The sequence below is a fragment of the Mercenaria mercenaria genome, chromosome 13, assembly GCF_021730395.1.
Source record: "Mercenaria mercenaria strain notata chromosome 13, MADL_Memer_1, whole genome shotgun sequence".
NCBI classification, from domain to species: domain Eukaryota; kingdom Metazoa; phylum Mollusca; class Bivalvia; order Venerida; family Veneridae; genus Mercenaria; species Mercenaria mercenaria.
In genome coordinates this window covers 9,086,121-9,110,579 of record NC_069373.1, presented here as the reverse complement: position 1 = coordinate 9,110,579, position 24,459 = coordinate 9,086,121, and the positions used below count along the sequence as shown (strand labels likewise).

The 24,459-nt window shown below is 33.1% G+C and overlaps 1 protein-coding gene across 1 annotated transcript; it reads right to left on the bottom strand.

The window, feature by feature from the left end:
* Positions 1-159: 159 nt before the first annotated feature.
* Positions 160-21,279, bottom strand: LOC123529926 (calcium-activated chloride channel regulator 1-like). The gene is made up of 13 exons (XM_045310523.2): positions 20,990-21,279; positions 13,709-14,000; positions 12,861-13,043; positions 12,174-12,313; positions 11,472-11,726; positions 10,559-10,759; positions 9,957-10,113; positions 9,428-9,525; positions 8,016-8,240; positions 2,666-2,930; positions 2,298-2,444; positions 1,260-1,490; positions 160-877 (listed from the first exon to the last, which is right to left on the bottom strand). Exons 1-13 carry the CDS (start codon positions 21,173-21,175, stop codon positions 618-620), a joined length of 2,640 nt encoding a protein of 879 aa, XP_045166458.1. The 5' UTR covers positions 21,176-21,279; the 3' UTR covers positions 160-617.
* Between the last annotated feature and the right edge of the window lie 3,180 nt (positions 21,280-24,459).

The following is a 24,459-nucleotide window of genomic DNA, read 5'->3' as shown; positions in this document are numbered from 1 at the left end:
TAATTATACTTTATTTCACTCTTTCGACGTAAAACATGTGATAAAACAAGTAAGTCGCCGAAGCAATGAAGACTGTAATCCAAAGCAGAAAAAGAGTCAAATCTCACTTTGGGTATAGTTATACGTTGTATTTCTTGTTTTGAATTGTGTATTTTCGATAGTACGTGTTTCAAATGTATTTACTGCATGTTTACACTGTTGAATTTTAAAAAAGAAAAGAAAATTACGTTTTAAAAACAATTTATCTAAATATCACTGTTCATTCAATATAAAAGCAAACTGTGTATTATTTACACTGGCATCAGCTATAAGACAAAAACAAAAAATAAGAAGACTCAGTTTTCTTTTATAGAAAAAAATAAAGACATGGCTGATATACATTTTTGGACGTCTGTAGATTTTTATCTACCTTTCCTGAAATAAGGTTCCTGAGCAATGATATCATTAATAATGGTAGAAAAAAAGATCAAAACAAAGCCGCTAACCTGAGAAATATATACATCTGAGACTTTCAAACAGCAGCATTTATATTCATCATCATTAAAAGATTTAACTACTTGTTCAATGTTTAACTGTATCATATAATTAGTTTAACATCTTAATAGTCACATGTGTCTCTAAAATATACCCGTAGTGGCCACATTTGAAATATCACCGAGATTACCATTAACGTCAAATGCACGAACTGCGAAAACATATGTCTTTGCAACAACTTTCACATTCCACAAAACAATCTCATTTTCAGTAGCACTGGACTTTGCGGCAATCGTTTCGCGAGCAACATGACCATTTCCATAGTATCTTCCAGTAGAAATGAAGTTTAAGAACATTCGAACGTTCCTAACATCATAACCTATGAATACTTGATAACCAGACGCTGTAATTTATCAAAAGGTAGTGATTACATTAAGACAAAAAGACAACCAATGATGAAAGTGTGTTCCAAAGACGAGCATTACAATGTACGAAATAGAACGAGCATAACAATGTACGAAATAGAGCACACGTATTACAAACAACAAATATCATTATACGCAAGTATTATTGTCACTCAAGACTTAATTTTGTTAACCCAAGATATAACAGCCAGGGGCATCAACTGAAAGAATTTTCACCAAAATCATCATGAGCCAAAGTTTAAACCATATACTGAGATTACCTCTCTTGGTCGACTGCTTTAAGCGGTAAAAATTCGATCTAACGCGTATATTTGAGGGAAAACGATTCAGAAGAAATATAACTGTTTTTACAACACTTACGTTTTCCGTGATCGAGGTCATCACCAGGGGCTGTCCATTTCAGTACAATTGTGTTCCTGTATGAAATATATTTCACAGCTACTAGGTCAGTAACGCATGATGGTGGTATGGCATCATTGTATGTAATGTTTGACCACGCACGATCGAGATATACTGTTCCACCCGATATTTGCCGCTGGATATTACCATCCACTAAATGAATAGTGACTTCTTTCTTCACATGGGCATTTTCTGTAAGTTCAATTGATTACGCTGCAATATTCACATCTTTCGTTACATGTGCTCTGTAACTGTATGAAGTAACGGTGCCCTATGTTTTATGCAATTTAAAAGCAGATTTGTTTTCTTTTCGAACCACATGTGTAATAATAAATTTTCCAACGGCATTTTCCTTTTAAACTTTTCTGCGACATCATTTGATTACAGGAAAGTGATGTCAAAAGTTTAAGCCGTGTATTTTATGTATGGTTGACATAGCTAGGAAAGATTGGTTCAAGCGTCTGGTAAACACGGTAAGATTCATTAAATAAAATAAAAGAAACTTTCCAGTAATTTAAAACTTTTATTAAACGGTTAATTTCATTAGATCAGGTACGAGGCCAAATGTCTCTATGAAATAAAATACATGGAATATAGATACCTTACATGCATGGAACTGATTAACAATTCATAGGTGATATTAATTTGACAAATCGTCGTGGTGCCGTAAGAACACATCGTGAAAATAAAGTCTGTATTTACTCCGCGCATTAAATTCAAACAACAAGAACAGAGACCCATAGTAAACATTTAAACAAAGTACATAGAGAAAGTGAAACATAAAGACATTAGCAAACCAATAATGCGCATGTCAATAAAATTATACACGGCGGGTTTACTGTACACGGTTAATCAACTGTTCCGCCGAAAATGATTTAAAACCTCAGTTCTATGCTTTAGTGGGTTCAATAACTTTATCACTTTAATCATAAAAACAGATACATTTGCTTTTAAAATATATTAAAAACATTATGTTAGAAAACACTGCAATATACCTACCATCATTTAGTACATGAAATGTTTCCTCTTTCCGTTGAACCTCTCCAGATTTACCAGAAACTATAAAAGTCACGTGATAAGATCCATTTAATCTTGGAGCAAGGTACATACGCGAATAGATACCATCGTTCTTTGAAATATCGGCTCCTGAAATAAATAGTCAAACTTGAACCAGTCTTTACCTGTCTTGAATACTCATTTTCGTTTCACAAAATTACGTGTAATATTTTTGTGTCAAGACAATGCGTATTTATGCATAAATATGTAAAGATTTCTAAAAATCAGTTTACCTTGAAATGTATAAAGTTCCTATGAAAACGTTGCAATAACTTCCTATTTACAAAATTAATTATCTTACTTGAGTATACCTGCACCATTATCCAACAACTGTACATACGATTCTTCCTCTGTTGGTGACTCTATTTTAGCGTTAACTCTCAAGTCTAACAATGGATGAGATCCTTGAGTTACATCAAGATTAAGTAGCAATACGTTTCTGTCGTCGGCACGTTTCACTGATTGCCGTAACACAACTGGGTCTGATTTCATGTTGTTTTCTTCAGATATAACGGTTAAACTAACATTCTGAAAACTTTCCGACGACTGTCTTACTTTGTATGTCCATGTGCCTACCTGTAATAAAGGTAATATTGTTATTTAGCTGTATAAGTTTTCTTTCTGTTTCTAACATTGTCATCTTTAATTGATATAATCATTGGTTTTCATCTTGCTTCGGTTTTGGACGGTTTAAAGTTTTGTTTCGTTCAACTGTATATATGGCAAACTAGCAAAGAAAATTATCAAGAACTTTTCTCGGTATATTGATAACACGAAATTCGTGGTGTTCTAAGTGTTAGGCATCTGACATCTCTCAACACAGTAGAAAGTAAACAAAGCTATTGGTTTTATTAAAAATCAGTATGAAAAAATCTTTGTTAAATGGATATTGCCCACTTGTAATCTTTAACTATATAAATGATACGAAATTAAGAGAAAAACACGATGCAGCAGAACAGATTTAATGTCCAGGACGATATGATAAAGACATTGGTCAACATTTTCAGGAAAGTCTTCGCTTCAGTAGAATCATAAAGTTTGTATTTGGATGTTGTTAAACATTTAAACCATGAACACAAAACTTATCGAAATTGGACTCATTTTATGAAAAAGTCACTATTTGTTCAGAGTATTTCTCTTCTTTCAAAAAAATACACCGCTGAAAGAATTAAAATTGAATCATTTAGCCACAAAATAAAACACAAACTAATATAAGTTTCAATGACAGCACAGTATGCATTTAGCGTTCACCAAATAGAAAGCATATCGTCTTCCTAAGAAATATTTTCGTGGACATATATACATCTGGATACTTTAATGTTTTCAGAAATAAACTTTTACAAGTCTCTGCATACGACTTAATTACTCTAGTGAGTGGCTAAATAGCAACATTCTCTGCACCCTGAAAACAAACTCGAATTCACTTAGTCTGCCTATATATCCCAAAAAGAGGCCTAGAAATTGGCTTTGATGGCATTTTTTGTTAATGCCCGACAGCCATGTTCATTGTTAACTTTAAAAAAATTGGAAACATTTCAGGGAGGCTGTCGCCTTCTAAGGGTCATAGTAAGGTCACAGCACAAGGTCAAAGGTCAGTAAGTGCATTTTTGTTATAAACTTCAGATATCTGCAATTTTTGCTACATCTTGATATAAACTTGTAATTTTTGGTGATAATTATGACTCTCAGAAGTAAAATAAATTATTTCAAACAAACTTATTGCCTTTGAAACTGGCAGAATTCAAAACGACTAAAGGTGTTTCTATAGAATGAGCTTAAATTTTCGTACGCTCTATTATTTTGTTCATTTACTGAAGTTATTTTTCTCATGCTTCTAAAATTTCCGTTTTCTGGCTAACAGTTTCCATAATGGCTGGTTGGTTACCTGTATGGTTGTCTGTATGAACAGTACAGATAGAAAAATTCTATGGCGCGTACAGTCAAACCTGTGCTAAAGACCACCTCTGAACAGAGACTACCTGGCTCTAAAGACTACTGGTTTTATTTTCCTATTTTAACATTTACACTATATTTTACCTGTGAACAAAGACCACCTGTCAATTAAGACCACCTTTTGTTTCTCCCAAGGGTGGTCTTTATAGACAGGTTTGACTGTATTTTATAAAGACTAGTATAGTCAAACTTCGTTTGCTCAAATTCTGATTATCCAATTACTACTTTTGCTCGCTCGAACTCGATGTAAGGTCTATATAATGTATACTTCACGTTAGCTTGTACTACTGATATCTCGAACACATGTCGCTTGTCCTATCAAACTCTAGCGAAAACAGTTTGACTGTACTAAATGTTGACAGATCTAAAGATTCCTTCGGAGGCATAGCACTCCAGAACGTAAAAATAGCAAACTCGGTGTGATTAAGTCTGTTTGTGAGATAAAATGAAATGTGAAAATTCTCAAAACTCTATTCCATTGGTTTACGCATGTGCATAGCATGAAAAATGGTACTTTTCATATTTTTGAATCAGCTAAGAAATTATTCCTTGCACACTGACATTAGGCTATTATATTATTAAGAACTTGTAAGAGCTTTTCAAGTGTTTCAGTATCTACAATTTTGTAAATATTTGTTAATGTTGGTTTTTTAGTTGTCATAACTTCAAAAAGGCTAGATAATTGTCAGTGATAGTATATCGAATGTTATCAGTATGATCTTTATGACCGTGAATATAGGGGTAAAGAATGTCTGTTTTCCTCTTACAACACCTTTAGATTTCCAAGTGATTGGTTGGTGATAGAACCATGTGGAGCAAACTTACCAATGTATCATGAAGGAATCTACTGATGTTATAATATAAATAATTGTGCGCTAATGTTATTGTAGCCTTAAACGTGTAAAAATATATTGTCAATTAAATTCAGTGCGGAATGTTGGAATGTACTTCCTTTATATAGAAATAACTTCTACCCTTTTATAAAAAATGAATAAACTCCATAACACTTCACAAGCTTTAGACGGGTTTGCCTGACATAATTTATCAATCGGCATTATTTGTTTATTATAAATCCATCATTTTGAATTTCAAATCTCTACTTCATGCTCTTCATATCCTAAAGGAAGCTATTTTTACGCTTTTTATACCTCTTGGCAACTATCGAACCACCATATTTCATCATTTTTATTAGCTGAACCATCATATGTCAGTAATCATGAAAATATCGGAAGGTATAACTTCAATGTATCACTGAACGAGCCTGAATGTTACTATTATAAACAATTCTAAAGCAACATTCTGATGTTTTTATATCTTTAATTTTTCATTTTTATTCGTAAAACATTTGAATGACTAATGTTTCAATGTCGAGACACAAGCTTTGTTTTCACAATGTTATCAAGGACATCCTGTCTGAAACCATATGTCAGATCTGAAAATTGTAACGATCTGATTCGTTTTTCAACTTTGTTCTGAATAGGAAGTGAGAGTGTAGAAGCAAAGCTGAAGATAAAAAAAAGATCGAACCAAAAATAGCGTCGTGAATTGTTAGATTAAAAATGATGCAAATATCGCATTAAGAGCTTCGGTGATAGAAAATCTAGTTCTTGAAATGTGCTACTTAATTGGAAATACCTAAAATATGATGATAAAAGCCTGACTTTTAGTATAAAAGAACTATATCACAATAAATCAAGGGAATAGTGTATAGATTAACTAGTTGAAATCCTACAGATCTGTTCTGATTAGTTTATTACCGTACAAGTACTGTGTAAACCTATACTCTAACCAATATTTCAGTTATTCTTCTAAATGCCCTATTTAACCATCGTCACGTGGACAAATTAACATAAATATATATCATATAATGAATCATCGCCAGATTTGAAATTATCTCTTTAGGGGCTGGAGATGGATTTCATATATTGTTAATATACGCACCATTTTGCTACTGTTAATAACTTAGAAGTCATTTTTAAAAGTTTAGTTTTGACCTTAAAATGTCTGTGACCTTGAAATTACATTGAAATAACCATATGATACAACATTTTCAAAAATATTTCACTAGTTCATTAACATTTAAAGATTTGCAAACATATCAAGTAAAACATACTTTGCCATCATATGCCACTTTCCCCAGATATGTATTATTCTATATAAAATTATATATAATATTATATATATTAGATACATATTTTATATATTATCATCAGTTTTATTTACAAAATAGTAAAGGGCATTGAGACACAATATTTAAACCAATTTAGATGGTATATGAAAATAAAACGAGTGCACAGCGGCATAGTTTATTTGTAAATGCACTTATTTGACCTTTGACCCCATTGTACTGTAATGAGGAACACTAGAAGGCGACAGCCCCATCTAAATTTCATGTTCGATTCTAAGGAACACTTTAATACTAATATCCGAGCATTAACAAAAAATGCCATCAGAAGTCACATTTTCCCAAGATATTGGCAGACTGCAGTCTGATCTAAACAAAGTTTACAATCCCAGTGTCAGCTTAATATAAATTGCACACATCAGGTTATTGTATCTATAACAATTGTTAAATACATTGGTACAATGTAAATATTTAAAGATAACTTTAAAGTGGAATTATGGGCATTTTTCAAGTAAAAATCCAGCTAATATAGATGTGTGTGTAAAAAGGGTGGAGGAAATTATAGCTTTTAACCCAGTATACCAAACTCTTCCTGATACCAATACGAAATAATAACTTTCCAAATATAATTTTTCTTATTTTGATTGGGGCAGTCTTTTTAAGAGAGGTCAAACAGCACGCAGGAGTTGCTTCCCTTCAACTTCAGAAATCTCTACTTATAGATAAGGGAGATCACTGCGTAGAAGATTGAAGAAAATAACTGTTATTTTATTAGTCCGGTTTCTTTACTTATGCGACATTATCGTTAATTAACACATTCAAATGCACAGCGACCGAAAATTGCTTCCAAAAATACACTTTGTGCAGTAAGATGCGCATAATGCCACTTTAATTTCATTATTCATATTTATTTGTATTCAAACGTTTGGTCACAAAATGAAAAGGAATAATTTAGGATTTAGCTGGTCGTAAGTAAAAAGTCCAGTAAAATAATTTGCAATGACTTACATAGCTCTTGCTTATATGAAGGAATATTTTATCATAAGCACCATGCCACACTAAGGTAAGTTCTACTGGATAGTAAACATTTTTGGTGTTACAGGTTAAATATTGTTGTCTTTTTAACCTTCTTTTCTTATATTGGGTGTATCTTGTAAAATAATTCTTCGCGATATATTAGACATTCTACATAAACTTCATCTTTTGAAGATAAAGTAAAGGAGCATTTGTTCGATATTATTTTATGATCGAGTTTTAAGAAGGTTTGCAATAGTATGTTTTAAAAGATAGTTTTATGTCTTGCTAAGCTCTATTTCCACCAGGATTAAGCAGAACAGCTTTACCTTAATTTACATTTTAAAGCAGCTATTTATATAATTAACTAGGGATCGTTACCTTATATCATTACCTTATATGACCTGACTTAGTCCGACCGAGTCTGCTATCATTTTGCTTGGAATACTTGGAGCGGACACTATGGACGTCGGTCAGACGGACGGTCCAACTTACGGACAGGCCATGTAACTTGATATCTGAGAGTATAAAATACTATATATATATATATATAAGAAGAACATATTTACCTCTGTAAACTCAAAATGGAATATTATCACTCTAACATCATTGTCCACTGTACATGTGTCGTCTTCTTCACCATAAATGACACCTGATGGTGACCTTAGGTCGATAAACGGCTGGTCGTTTTCATAATGGAAAACGAACGTTATACGATTGACTAATGTCTGATCGATGTCAACATTACTTGATACTGGTTTCTGTCCTTTTAAATTCAGTTCATCCGTAGTTATCTGGATATAAAAATAACTATATAAAAATATGTGTACACTATAGACAAATCAAATATCATAAACACATGCTATGTCTAATACTTTGGAGTAACAATAGATTATCTAAATCCAAGTCTCGCATCATATACAGGCAGGTAAAACAAGTGGCCTCTTACGATTATTCTATATCAAACGACCTACCAATAAACAATTTCGTTTGCTATTCCAAATTTTATTTTCTACCGTTACATTAACTAGTGATTTTGTCTCCTCAGACTGTTTTATAATTATTACAGTTATTATGGTCTCGGCTGGGCATGAAACGTATATAGGAAATAAAGCATATTATGATTTTAGCATCAATTATACAAAACAATGCTGGTCATTATTCAAATATCAGATAGCCTTACATACTTTCAAAAAGGTTCATATAATATCATATAACAATATTATATAATATTATATAATATCATACAATTATATAATAATGATATTTATTGCTTGTTTCACTGCTATTTTACTCATTATACTCGATATTTAAATTTTTCCTTCATGGACTGGTGTTAATGGATAATTTCATAAAACAAACACTATATAATAAGTTAAATCCCCTCTAGTTACCGAAAATCACGCACACGTCTCAGCGATGCAACACAAACTCAAGTTTCCTTTGAACACTACAAAATACATTTTAAGCGTATTTTGATGGCAGTCTGCAAGTGGAAAGCTTATACGTGGTTGCTATAAGGCCTTGTATTTCCCGATGTTGGCACATTTGAGACTTTTGGAAGAGTCGAAATAGAGCATGGACAGACGGTTACCTTGATTAGCTACCTTCACAAGTGTGTAGTATCTTAACCCGATCTGGCAGAATCAATTGTGTCCAGTTAATGTAAGCGATGTTTCTGGCCGATTTTGTTTCGGAAGAGCGTAAAGGAACTACGACACTTAGTATTGTAATTGTGATATTATTTAGCAAGCGTTCACATTTAGCTATGTGTATATTTTCAGTGAAATTTTCTGTATAAATCTGACGAAAAATTAAAATACGTGTGAATTCTGGAATAGTGGATTAATTTGTCTGTTCCTTATACATGTGTTTGAAAATCCTGGTGGTCGGTTAGAAACTGTTTTGAGTGTGTATCAACGTTAGTTTTAGCAATGTTTTATTTTTACTAAATTGATTAAACGCTTTTTCCAAAACTTACAATAACAGTGTTAGGCGTTTCTTCTAGAATGACTTTTCTTAGCCTGTCTAAAAGTGTATGCCCAGCAGCTTTTCCTGCACTATGCAAACCTAATGCCTCTGAAATGAAACAAGGTTATGAACGTATCCTATAACATGAAAAACATTCATTGACAGTACTGGACAGCAGGACAGTTTGTTTGGCATAAATGTATCTTTTAAGCATCTGTTGCTTTTTTTCCAAAAAAGTGATATTCGATCAAAGAATTTTCGAGGATTTTTAAATAACGAAAACGAACAATCACGTATGTAATGATTACAAAACAAATATCAATATAATGTTATCATCGTACTAATAAATTGTGTGCAGTTGAAAAACAAGTACATGTATGATTAAAACATCAGCAATATCTATTTATGTTTATTTATGTTCAAATTTGAAGAAGCTTCATAGTCATTATATGACATTGACAATTTATTATTTCTGGGTCCACAATCTAGTAAATGTCATCGAAATATTACGAAACCAAGTCGTTTGTTTAATATATCACCTTGATTGCTGACTCCATTAGATGTATCAATGGATATTGCTGAAAGTTTTAATCCATTCTGTTTTGAATCAGCCAGTATCTTCTTCACATGATGTAGTTTCTGATGTGTCATGATAATAAGATGTGTATCGTTGAGTTTTCCTTCTTCTTTTAACGTCTGCAAATATAAATAAAACGCATGTGATGAAGTTTTTTTTCAATGACGGTTAAAGAAGGATAAATGAGTCGCACCATGAGAAAACCAACATATTGCATTTGCGACCAGCATGGATCCAGACCAGCCTTCGCATCCGCGCAGTCTAGTCAGGATCCATGCTGTTCACTTTCAAAGCATATTGGAATTAGAGAAACCATCAGCTAACAGCATGGATCCTGACCAGACTGCGCAGATGCGAATACTGGTCTGGATCCATGCTGGTCGCAAATGCAATATGTTGGTTTTCTCATGGTGCGGCTCATATGAAGATCAGTATTTAGAAATGAATAAACAATAGACCAACTATTTCTATATTGTATATTTTCACAAATTTAGGAAACGATTATTAAGCATGGTAAAGCCGTGCTGTATTTTCATATATCTATACATACAAAAAATATACTACCTGTTTAGTCTTCTCAATATGATGTTTTAGTTTATGTGAATCTCCTCCGTGAGATGGGTGTCTAAAAAACGATCTGATACTCTCAACAGAGTGTAATGCGTGGTGAGAAATATTTTCGTTTTCAAACCTCAATACCAGCAGTTCTATATCGTGTGTGTGTGCTTCATGTTTTAAATGACCAAGTGCTTGTTGAATAGCGGCCTAAAATAAAGTTTGAAGCATACATTCAAATACATTGCAAGATCTATATATCCGTCACTCCATTCAGTCCTTATACTAATAATAATATCAAATGCGCATCTTTCAGTAAAAGATTTAGATACTAACATCCTCATAAAAACGATTTAATTTGACTAAATATATAAACTATTTGTATTTGTAGAGCTACAGTTATAGTTTAATGTCATGTAGAATAGTCATTTATTAAAATAGAGTTTAGGTCAATCTTTAAGTGTTTATTTATAAAGTGAATTTAAACTGCTTGGTTCTAAAACCGTCCCAGATAATGCTAGAATGATTGGACGGAGGTCAATTCTATACTCATCTTTTTATGATACTGACAAGAACGTAATACTGTTTATCATCACCATATCAGCAAAATTTGATTACATTTAGTTTTTTTCTGTTTTGACTTTAAATGTTACATCGACGGTAAAATGTATGCAGTACGTTTGTAACTCATCTTGCGGTATCAGGCTTTGTTTATATTCATTTTACCTTTCAGTTTGCCACAGACAGCTATTCTTCAACAAAAGATGTTTTCTCTAGAGAGAAAAGTCATTGCAAGTACGGTTTTAATTTTATACAGAATAACTTACAACCTTATGCTATACGCATAAGAGTTTGTTCGTTTCCGTCATCCGTCATTAGTATAGAAATCAGACAACCGTGTCTCAAACAGTATTCTACAGACCTTTTTTGTTAAAGCTGGATCTACAAGAATTGCTGCCCTTCGTTTCCTAGACGTTGCTCTCATCAGTATAAAAGTTGGTTCAAGTTGAGCATCAAGAAGACCACGTGGAGGATTTCTGCCATTCCCAAAATCATCTGTTCTTGTAATGATATCCCAAGTGCTTCTGTGTCCACATAGTCTGTTGTGCTTACTAGGTGCTTCGTAGTTGTGCTCTGTCATGTAATTTGTGTGATTGTCGTCACAAAATGTTTCTAACTGGAATTAATTGAAAACGGTATATATCACAGGAAAGATAATTTAATCAGTACGTTAAGCAGATGTATAGTAAATACAGCTGTCTGTTAATAACATGATTATGCATCAATGAATTTTAACTCTATACATCAGATATTAAGCTGAAAACTGTTCTTTTTATATTTTTATAAGTAACAACAAAATTTCGAATGAAAATAAATTCACATGATTTTTACAAACTAACAAATAATCTGAGTCTCAATATAAAGCACTAATAATAAGAAAGATTTTCACTACTACAATTTCTGAATATATTCCAAAATCACCCGTTTTCATATTAATACTTATTATGATGTCATATTTGTTTATATCAAAACATCTTTTAAGTATATTGTAAGATTCCCATGTTCCCAAATGCAAATCGGTTTAAAGTACTACATTATTTATTTCAACCATCAAAATGATTACGTTTACAATATACTGGTGGTCCATTAACGATGCCTTAGTTCTCTGTCTGGTTGGATAAGGTCTCCATTGGCAGTCATTCTCGTAAAGACCTGTCTTATTATCAACTGCTGCAACCACGTGCGCGCTTTGTGCTTGGGACGCTGAAAATAGACAGTTAACATCCGCGCTTAACTTAGCAAGCTTAGTCTACCTTGAAACCTGTGCGTTTTTGTTTTTAAATACACCGACACTTTCGGATCAGCAGCCTCCACTCCTCCTCACTGTCAGCTGGCAGCCTATATCTTTAGACCTTTTAAAACAAATTGATCAAAGGTTTCGATCATAAAACACTGCAACCTATTTTGAAAATTTAAGAGTTATTATCACCGCAATAAAAAGGAAGCGGGAAAATTTTAGAACATGCTGGAATTGTAATAAGATATTTCTTTTAAAAGGCTGACAGCTTACAGGGGCGGCAGAGGAGGAACTGACCACTAGCGTCTGCGTCTGAATAACATTTACACAGCTATTTTGTGGATTGTGGAGAGGGTAATCACGTGTGTTCTCTTTACAAAAATCACGATAGTGTTAGATATCAGCCTCTGCAACTCAACGTTTCTAAGATTTTCATACTCCGGAACAAGTCTATCTTAATATAAGTTAAAAATACAATATCAAGTGAAATTGATAATTCAGAAACAAACTTACGTAAATAACAGATAGTATGAGCTGAATCGTTTTTCTGTACAAGGCCTCTCAGCATAATGGTACACTTGATCGGCTCCGGACGGCCTGTTGTCGGAGATATGTAAAACTCGTGCTCACCTTCCTCTGCGTACTCTTGGAAAACGCCCCAACGAAACTGAGCAAACGCGTGGATAAAATACTTTGCTAAATAAATAAAAGAGAAAGAAAGACTTGATGTCACTGTGAATGATTAAAACGAAATATCTAAAGACACAGTTAAAATTTATCATTAAAAATCCATGAAATAATAAAAAAAATCACTTCTCAAAATATAGATGTAAGTCTTATGATATATTTATGTTGTTTTATTCAACATATTTTAACTATCTTTAATCTTTCTGATCAGAAAACGCAAATATTCATAAATATTGTTAGGATGGAATATTATACATTTATTATACGACTCTTTATGCAAATTGCCGGCACCTAGCTTAATTGTGCTTTCAATCGGTTAATAGTTAAACACAGGTTAGCTTGGCTGAAATATATTCATAATATCTAAGGTTAAAATAGTTAAACTATAGTTAAAACACGTCGTTTCCGCTTAATAGTGGTAGTTCGATGCATTAGTTACAATGATAGTTGGTCTGACTGGGCCAAAGTAATTCAAAGGTTATGTACATTAGACAAAATACTCACGTGCTCATGCATATGAACGGAAGTGTACACACGGGTGATAGTATCTTCGTAAATATGAATATATGATCATTGTCGAAAATGAAGGTTTAGATTATTCTGTAACCCAACATTTACAATGTGTGCATACCTATACTGTGAATGTGTAAATAAATACATTAAAGTCACTCTACCTGGATCACCAAAGTAAGGCTCTACACGGGGTTTTGTTAGAAATTCTTTGGTCAACAACACATGGACTCCTTGTTTACCGCAACCTTCATACGATCTTGCTAGTGGTAAACTTCTCTTGCCTCTAATTGGATCTGTAATAATGACGTCGGCAAACGCTAAATTTTCTGTTTTAGGAACGGTGTACGAAGCGTCATTTGACCAAGATGAGGGAAGCAGAATTTTAATCTCCTTGAAAAAGGCTCGCTGTCTTGTAGCTGTATAGAGATATTTTGATGCTTTCGTCATAGTATCCTAGAATGACAAAAAAGCATTTAAACAACACATATGTGAATATAACACTTATCGGAGCACTTTATATTTTTGGGTAATTTTTACTTGTTAGAATTTATCTCAAAGAGAAATATCTTATTTACACTGTCTCGCCACAACAAGTTAAAATAGGTTGTGTACCAAAACTCATTTGTACACCCAGTTCCCTTATCGAACCAAGGTGACGCCATTTTTTTCAACTTCCTTTTTGTGCATACCGTTTTATATCAGTGTCATACAAATTGGTCGTGTTGCTTCCCTCCCCGATTTTACGCCCTTCCTCTCTCCCAACTCCAAACCCCCTAGGACCCCTGATACAACCCCTAAACATTCTGACGTTCTCAGGCGTCTGATCCAACAAATGACTATATTCTAGCACAATTTTTCTCTTTCATGGTATTTTGAGTTGTTGGAAGCCATCTTGGAGTTGGCAGTACCTACATTGTAACATGCGATCTGATTGGACGAGCGTTTCTGTTTCAAGATGGCTTCCAACAACTCAAAATACCATGAAAGAGAAATATTTTGCTAGAATATAGTCATTCGTTGAATCTGAATTAGGTAAACTGCGGAATTGCATACCTTTTTATTTAAGTGAATGATAGGTCAGAATGCATCGACGATATCCTATGTTCCACATTGTTTGGCAAATGGATATATAGCAGACTTGATACCTTCTAATAAGTACTGTTTTGATAGTTGGGATTTTTTTTCAGGGTTGTATCAGGTGTCTTGTATGATGGGGATATTAAGGAACGCCTGAGAACGTCAGATTTTTAGGGGTTGTATCAGGGGTCCTAGGGGGTTGGGAGTGGGGAGGGGGTGACCAATCAATGATACTGCTACCTGTGTTCTTGTCTAATAAACAGTAACAACTTTTAAGTTAAAATCTAAATTATGGATAAAAGTTAGAAATTTTGATAATTTATATAACCTTTCAAAATCCAAATTTAGATTATAGGCCACGGATCCATAGTATTTAAAAATGTGCATTTCGATTTTCGGCAGCGAATTTTTTAAATCGAAAAAAAAATTTTTTTTTTAGGAGACTCGAAATACACATATATTTTTGCCCTCAAAACATATATTCAAAAGTTAAATACATATTTAAAAATTACACTGAGTAAAGGGAATAACATGCTTCCCGACTCTTAATTTTGAAACCGTTGCAAATACCCGATTATCATTCAAAATTTACTGCTAATCCTAGTGCTAATCCTTTTTCCTTTCCTATTGCCTTTTCTCAATAGCAACGTGTTTACTTTTACTCTACCGCGTTTCAGTACGTATCACTTTGCAGTCTTTCGAAATCGGCATGTTCCTTTCGGTCAGATGTTGTTACTGAAACGCGGCTTTGTATTGGTTAAAGAAAGTGAAGGAAACGTAAGAGTTAATGAGATGTAAGCTGATTGGATAAAATGGTTATGTTTACAATCATAAAATCTGTGTCAAAATCAGGCAATACAATGTTTTCTGTAAAATGTGGAATATTTTACAAGTGTCTGACTGAATGCTTGACTTTTCAATTGTCACTTAAGAATAGTAGGTGTCAGTGGGCATTTGGCTTCTATATGCCATTCAACAGAGGGGATGGTTGTATTTGAAGTGAAATTGTAAAAAATTGGATAGATGAAGCCTATATAAAATTACTATTACTATTAAAAGAAGCACATTTCAATTGACATCTCTAAATTTTGGGGTATGTGACAGAGTCATGTCTTATAATGGAAGTCTATGGAAAGAAACTATAGCAGTGTCTGGCCTTAATATCGCATGCTAAGTAAAAATGGCGGCGTAAGAATTTAATGTATCGAAAAAAGAAACTGAAAGAGACGAAAAGGAGTAAACTTAGCGGGTTGTATTTAACGAATTGTAGTTTTCTTATATAAAAGTTAAGACCCCTTTTCTTTTTCTTAAGTAGCGATATAGTTCTTTATAGGAATATAAGTCTCTGAAAATCTGATATGCTAGAAAATGTCGAAAAACCGTTATAAAGTAAGTGGATTTTATATGAAATAAAGAACAGTCGGAGTAAGTGAATCATCAGTCTTAAGATGGTATAAAGGGAAACAATCAAATTTAAGCTATTTGGCTTAATAATCAAGGGACAATACTCGTTAAAACATGGTCTCGTTTCTATTACCACACCGTAATACTGGCGCCAGTGATGACATGATCACTGCCTGGATGACAGACAACAAATATTGCAGATCGTTAATACGTAAGTTAGTTATTTGCTTGTGATAATAGTAATATTAAAGCAAGGGCATTTTCCTATGCATGAACCTGTTTTACATTACCTGGAGATATCATTAGGAAGGTTTAGACTCGATTTTCCGATTATTGAAATAATTATGACGAGTTAAATATCACAGTTTTGATCAAGAAGGTGATTTTTTTTTATTTTCGCTTCAAAATATCTTTTGAGATTATGAGTCTGGAGTAATTTTAGATTATACACGTACCTCAGGAGCATGAGTGAGTGAGTGAGTGAGTTGAGTTTTACGGCGAATCGACACAAAATGGTCATATATCGCCGAGAAGAAGTCATATTGCAAACGCCAACTGTAAAGCCTAAACATTGATGTAAAAATGTAAAGCATACCTAGAAACATCCATGTAAAAATGTAAAGAACACTATGAATAATGTAAAACATATCTAAAAGCATCCATGTAAAAATGTAAAGCATATCTAAAAACAGTAATGTAAAAATGTATGTACGTGTGTGTTAAAATATCAGCTGCAAACATAATAATATTGCAAGACGTAAATAAAAATAAGAAGTGTTAAATCTTTTGATATATTCCTATCTGCTTTAAAAACGATAACATATTTCCAACTGAAACGTTGTCAAATAATTCTCTCAAAGATGGAACATCATAATATGTACTGCGTTGTGTAGCAAAGTCCACACAGTCGATTAAAATGTGTTTAATAGTTAGCGGTGTTTGACATGGTACACATTCGGGTTGATCTTCTTTATTCAAAAGGTATGAGTGAGTCAAACGGGTATGACCTATTCGACAGCGAGAAAGAACAACTTCCTCCCTGCGAACAGATCTGTTCCCTTGGTGCCATTCCCCTAGAGTAGGTTTGATATCATGAAGTTTATTGAATGAAGCACGGTTCCATGACGACTGCCATTTAGATAAAATGTATTTGTTTATATTGGGCTTAAAATCGGTATGTGGTAATTTCAAATTAGATTGTGATAATAAAAGGGATTTCTTTGCTGCAATATCAGCATCCTCGTTTCCATAAATACCAACATGACTAGGAATCCAACAAAATATGATAAACTTTTTCAAAGATAGTTCATGAAGCCTGAGAAGAATATTTTGAATGAATGGACTTTCCATATTTCGGTTATGAATTGACTGTAAAACAGAAAGCGAGTCGGAAAAGATAATAAATTTTTTTCTCACATTAACTTACCCCATGATATAAAATTTAGAGCTAAATCAATAGCTTTGACCTCGGCTGAAAATATTGTTGCATTATTTGGCAAACGTAATTTTGATTGATGAAGGAGGCTGACAGCAGCACAGCCAACCTTTGATTCATCTTTTGAACCGTCTGTGTAAATTGCAAAATAGTCATTGTAAGTTGATTTGATTTCATGATATTTGGACTTGAATATTTCAGGGCTTGTTTCAGACTTTCTAAAGGCAGTTTTCAAATCGAAAAGAACTGTAGGGGTATGAAGGGTCCATGGTGGTGTATCTGGAATTGAATTTTCTTTAATACCATCGAATTTGAAGTCAGTTTCATTCATAGAAGATTGTATGAGCATGAACACCAAATAAAAAATATACACGTCTTTTCTGGAAAAAAGATACATGCTTCTAAACTAATCCGGTTTAAGACAAATTGCTGCCTTGATTGGCAGAAACGTTTTTTAAAGGCTGCCTAATATGACAGAAACGCTCAGAGAACAGGCTAACAATTTGACAGATATACAAAATCGATCTTTCATGGATTTCTCTGTTTTTACATTCTTTTTATATGGATTTGAAGAGTCAGGCTATCATTTGTTACATATTCTCTGGATAGAAAGTGCATTACTGCATGATTTTTATCACAGATGTGTTTCTTTGACAATCAAGTTGTTCATACAATTAAATTGTTAAGATATATATGTTGTAAATTCTAATTCATAAACTTTAAAGCTCAGGAGTTCCTGTTTATAAGTAGATTCTAATAGTTTTCAACTCCCGAGTCATGTTTGTATATTCTACACCAAATATTGAAAGCTCTATATCATTTTATTACAGATAACTATGGAGAATTATTAGTGCTATTTTTACGAGTCATAATTATGATTTAGACACCCTTATAGATTGCAATAATACACTTCAACTTAAATATAGGGATTTTTTGAAACTGAATGAGGAATCAGGACGAAAGGGAGGTCTATTTCTCACATTAACTTACCCCATGTTGCCCTTCATCTAGTTATTGTCTTTCCATAAACTCCAATGTTAATGAACTTTGACAACATAGACTTTTATATAGTTTCAACTGATTGACGCTTACACTTGGTATTATTGGATCTAACTTATATTTCCACAAAGTTTTCAATATCGGAACAGAAAACTTATTTAGAAGCAGATGCTAAACATGCTCCTTTTCTTTGCAACAACTTGACCTGCATTGCGAGGTCCAAACATAAAACAAGAAACTTGCCTTTGAGCAAACGATAACGAACCTCACAGAATTGTTTCGTTTCAGGTGTTACATAACGCATTTCTGAAATTTTTGAATTTGAAAATCATCCAACTGTATCTAGAAACAGAGAAGGTAATGGGTCCAATATTCATATCCAGTAACAATGTAGGGAGGTCATTACTTTAGATTGTGCATTCATCTGTGTCTAATTTATAAGCATTTTCGGTTACATGTCCTTCTTTCAATGGTGTGTCATATTTTTGTTTGTTGTTCTTGTTGTTTGCCCGGTCATCACGGTATAATGCCTATTTGATCATTAGCAGTACCAAACACCTCATCGTTCACAGGAACAATTTTGCATGCCTTTTTACGATATCAGTGTTGCCCTATTTCCTCTTTCAGTCCCAATTTCCTACATTTAAGTTTGAATGTATTATGGCAATCTACAAAGTGGTCTATAGCATCTTCATGCATGTCGCAGGCAGACTCACAATAATAAAAATACGTATGTTCAGATATAGAGCTTTCCATATTTGGATCAACAACTTGGGAATTTAAAAGAGATCCTTCCAAACAGAAACGTCTTTAAAGTCTATGAATTAGAATTTACATCAAATACCTTAAATATTTTGTTGTATGAACAAATTATTAAAGAAACACATTTTCCATGTAAATCATGCAGTAATATACTTTATATCCAGAGAAAATGTATAAAATGATAGTCTGACTCTTCAAATCCATATAAAAAGAATGTAAGAAACAGAGAAATCAATGGAAGAGCGATATTATATTTCTGTCAAATTGTTAGCCTGTTCTCTGAGCGTTTCTGTCATATAGGACAGCCTTAAAAAACGTTTCTGCCAATCAAGGCAGCATTTTATCTTTGCCCGGACTAATTTGGAAGCCTGTATCTTTTTTCCAGAATAGGCGTGTAGTGTTTATATTTGGTGTACATGCACCTGAGGGACGAATGTGTTCGTGTATAATCTAAAATCACTCCAATTCATCCACTCAAAGGATATTTTGGACCGAAAACAAAAATGTTCACCTTCTGGGTCAAAACTGTGATATTTCACTCGTCATAACTATTTCAATAATTGCAAAATCGAGTCCAAAACTACCTAATGACATCTCCAGTCAATGTACAACGGGTTCTTGAATAAGAAAATGCTCTTGCTTTAATTATACCATTTTCACAACCATATAACTAACCTATGTATTAATTGTCTGCAATATTTGGGGTCTGTCATCCAGGCAGTGATCTGTCATCACTGGCGCCGGCAATACGGTGTGATTACTATTTTTCTTGTGTCACCTTAGTTATTCTAGAACACTTTCATATTTCCTTTAGTTTCTCGCAAAAGTAGAAAGGACTTATAGGTATGATTTTGTTTAGACTGTAAATGATACCAGGGCCCAGTTGTTCGAAACTTTAACAGTTGATTAAGCTAACAGCGGTTAACTTTTAAAATAATATTTCAACATTTTCGAAAAGTTAGAAAAACAAATGTATGACTTAAGGATTATGAACACTAAATCGTCTTTACAGAAAATTAAAACATCGTACTAGTGTTTCCCACCAAGACTAGTATTTTGAATCAAAATTTAACAGGCGATTAGTTTAACAGTCTGTTAAAGTTTTGAACAACTAGACCCTGATCTTAAGCAAAACATCAACGTGTTAATGTAAACTCCATACGAATGCGTTCTACAAGTTTTTACAGTAAAAAGTAATGCAAGACTGCGAGAATACGTTATTATAATTTTCAGATGTACCATTAGATTTCTCTGTAGAAAACATAGTCGTTAATGCCATGGCATGTAGAATAAATTTGTTAACAGGCGTAGATTTTTTCTTTACATTAAATCTTACAAAATTTGTAGATTAACGAAACTATATCTGCCACACACCATTGATACTTACAAATAATTTAAATATTCAAAGACAATTTACATTGCCAAATGTTTCCTTACATTCGTCCTTATTTTCCTTTTTACCTTTTATCAGTAATATCAAAATCACGTGCAGAAAAATAAACTAAGCTGCTTGATGAATAACTTTGATAATTTTCAAACTTGTATAGGTTTCACATTACATCCATTGATGATCTTCTGGGTATTTGAATTTTTCAAATGAGGAAGCTTTCATAGGTTAAACAGTTATCTTAATTCAGCTAAGGGTCCGTTAAGAAAACAGTCCTTAAATATTAAAGCATATATTTACAATACAACGTCTTCATTCATATAGATGGTGTATAAAATGGAAGGGGATGAGTCAATGATTCGTGTATAATTAACAAACCTTGAGGGCATTAATTAGCGACTTGTCTTCCGGCACGCTGTCATGTATTGCTATAACAACGTTCTTGTACTCATTGTTGTCTAACAGCATCGTTGACGGGCGACTCAAGCCAACCGACGGTCTCACATATCCTAGTACGTGAATAAATACTATACACAAAAGTATTTTATAGAAAAACGTAATCATTTTAATGTATACGCAGTATTTTCTAAATAAAACAATCCACGCAAAGGAAAAAAAGCACAATATCTAGGGTTAATAAACTTTACACTGTTTTCTTTGCCGCATTACGACAGTTATGGCGCAATGTTTACATAAATTTATGAAATGTTTATGTTGCTGTTATATTAATATCATCGTAGCTACATCCGGGGACATGGTGGACATACAGTGGCTGATTATCGGGGTTCAAGTGCCAAGGTCGCCATAATGCAACATACTCGCGCGTGACAACGTTGCCAGGTACTCGCGTGAACCTTATGTAGTAAACACAGATAATTCATATTCAACTATATATACAGCATTGCCCGTATTGTAACAGTGGTCAAAGTATTACGGTACTTACATAAAAAATATTTATCTTCTTTCAAATTACTGACTGATAAGTCAAACCTTATTACGTAGAAGAATATATAGGGAGACACAAACACAAAGTTTTAATCAATAAACAGTTATGACTGTTTTTTGGACTTCATTCATATCAGCATCCTTTCAACTGTCTTTTATCTACATTACAGATTGATGATTAAATGTTTTTTTTAAGTGCAATTATTGCAGTAAATAATGACATTTATTATATGACTCTTTATATAAATCACCGATCCATTTTGTGTTTTATAAACGGTCTTTATTCCACACATTTTAATTGGTTTTAATTACTAAGCCAAAATATTGAAATATGACTGAAAATTAGTTTCTAGTGTCATGTAATAAAACACTTAGTGAATACTTGCAGGCCGATAGTAAAAATTATTGGTCTTCGGTTCTCTGGGCCTCTAGTAATAGTTTTTACTAATAACCAACAAGCCATACAATTAGTATAAATTTCATATGATACAAAAAAACATCGTAAATGTAAATCTATCATGTGTTTTCAGCAAGAAATTGCGATTATGGTAAGATAAAAATGTTTAATTTCTAAAGGAAATTTTATGAAGATTTCATTTGAAGCATGGAACACTATCAAGTACAATAATTTAATAGACTCGGCTTATGAGAGGCAAATAAATATGTACAACCTAGCAGGGGCTTAAGTGAAACTCTGCTACGCATACACATTGAATGGCACTATTTCAATTTAACCTTTTTCCTTTGTTATACTTTAGTTTAAACATACAATGCAGTAAATACATGTTTTGTCCTAAAATCCATCTGAAAGGTTTCACTTAGCGATGTTATCATATCTGATACATACAGAGAATCCGTGGAATTTTAGGTTTATATAATGGGAAGCTATTTCTACCATATAGACGCCTTTGCACGAGTTAACGTATTGAATTTGATGAAGTTGCATCCTTTGAAATCGCAAGTTGGATAAAGCTTTGAATACGATGCGTTATTGTGGTAGTATTGAACATAATTTTTTTTTAACTTTCATCCACAGTTAATAAAAGAAATAGTTCAATAATTTAATGAATTTTAAATGTCCCCATACACACTGGAAAAATACTTGATACAAGAAAACTTTAAATGCATGTATTTGGTCAAAAGGAAAGGACTGGGAAGGTACACCAGTCATTCTTAAAAGAAAGCCTTTACCATTTTGCTCTCTCTTTTACCAAAACTGCAAATGAACGTTCTGGATTTTCTCTATCTGATAAAAAGTACCTGCCATAATAATGGCTTTTAGATTCTTGGCTCGACTGACAAATCCACGCGCGTCCATCTTTCCGTTCAGTCCAGAAGCCTAATCACATGCTGATGTTTTCCAAAGATAATGTGCGTAAAGTCAGTCATTTGACTCCTGTCTGTGGTCTCTGTGGTCTGTAATCCTCGACTTGTGACTAAACTGAGAATTGCCTAATCCTGACATTTATTCCTTTGTTTCATTAAATGAAATTGGGTCTGAGTTTTTTGTTGGTTTCCAGAATAGAAAGTTTTTAGATTTACAGAGCATTTCTTAAATATAAGAAAATATGTAAGAAGATCCTTTGGAAGCAAAGAATTCCAAGCAAAATAATAGCGGACTTGGTTTGGAACAGATTTTGATCCTAAAGGACTAGAAAATATGAGATAAAAAGATTTCATGACGCAAAACCTGATTAGTTTCAGAACACCGGACGGTTGTGCTGGGTTTGTGTACTTATAATACATCTATGAAATTTTTACACGTTTAGAATAGTGAGTTGATTTGAAATTCTCCTGCGAGCAAATTGTAGACTAAAATTTCATCAAAAATATGTTCAAATATTATGCAAAACATAATTCGTTTGTAAGATATTGGAATACAAAAGGTCGTCATGATTTTCCAGCTTTAACTATATAAAGTTAAAATTATTATTGCTAGCTATTTAGAAAGTAAATATGTACAGAATATTCCGATTATGCTGGCATATTTCTGTGCAGTGATAACTTGTTATGGTTCGTAAAAAGATTCGGGTTAGCAAGATAAATATCGCGAAAATTTGATGGTTATCTACTTTATGTTTACGACATTTAACCAGTTAGACAAATGTCTTAAAACGAATAATAGATAGTCACATTAGTGCCAAGAAATGCCATCAGGTAAGCTGTTTTCCTTCAAACGTTAACTGGATATCTAGTAAAGATTCGTGTTTTCACACAACTGTCTAACACGGAAAGCTCTTGGACATTCGGAATCTTCTAGACATTCGTTTTTAGATAACTATTCTTGCATAAAACCATTTTTTTGCCGATTTCGGGCATGCACAAACAGGGAGAAAACGTGTACAAACAAGGAGATTCTCGTGAGCACGAGCTGTTGGTGAACGTTTTTAATATGCTGTTGCGGGTCCAACGTAAGCAAATTATGGATCCCAAATCAATTTTGGCCGAAGTCGAAAGGTCCGAGATTTATGAAATCTTTTCATCTGCATTTTAATTAAAAAATATCATTTTTCAACCTAATTTTACTTTTAACTTGTAATAAGTGCTACCTCTCTTGATACGCGACTGCATTGACGTTCCGTATTATTGTATTATTACGCGTATTTGACTCAAAGTAAGTTTACACGCCGCGATTTAATCCCGGAAAATGATAGGCAAACAACATTTACAAAAAATACCGTTTCGTTTTCCAAATTAATTTGAGTCGAGAAAGTTGACATGCTAACTTTAAATCTTACACTAAAACTTTTAAAAAATGTTTGTGTCTACTTTACACATCTATATGCAGTCTACTGATGTAGTGATGGTGTGTAATGTAAAGCATAAAAATGACGAAGCGTTAAGTTTGAAGGATTTTTCCATAGTTAATGAACATTTGATGAACAGAAAGTATTTATAATATA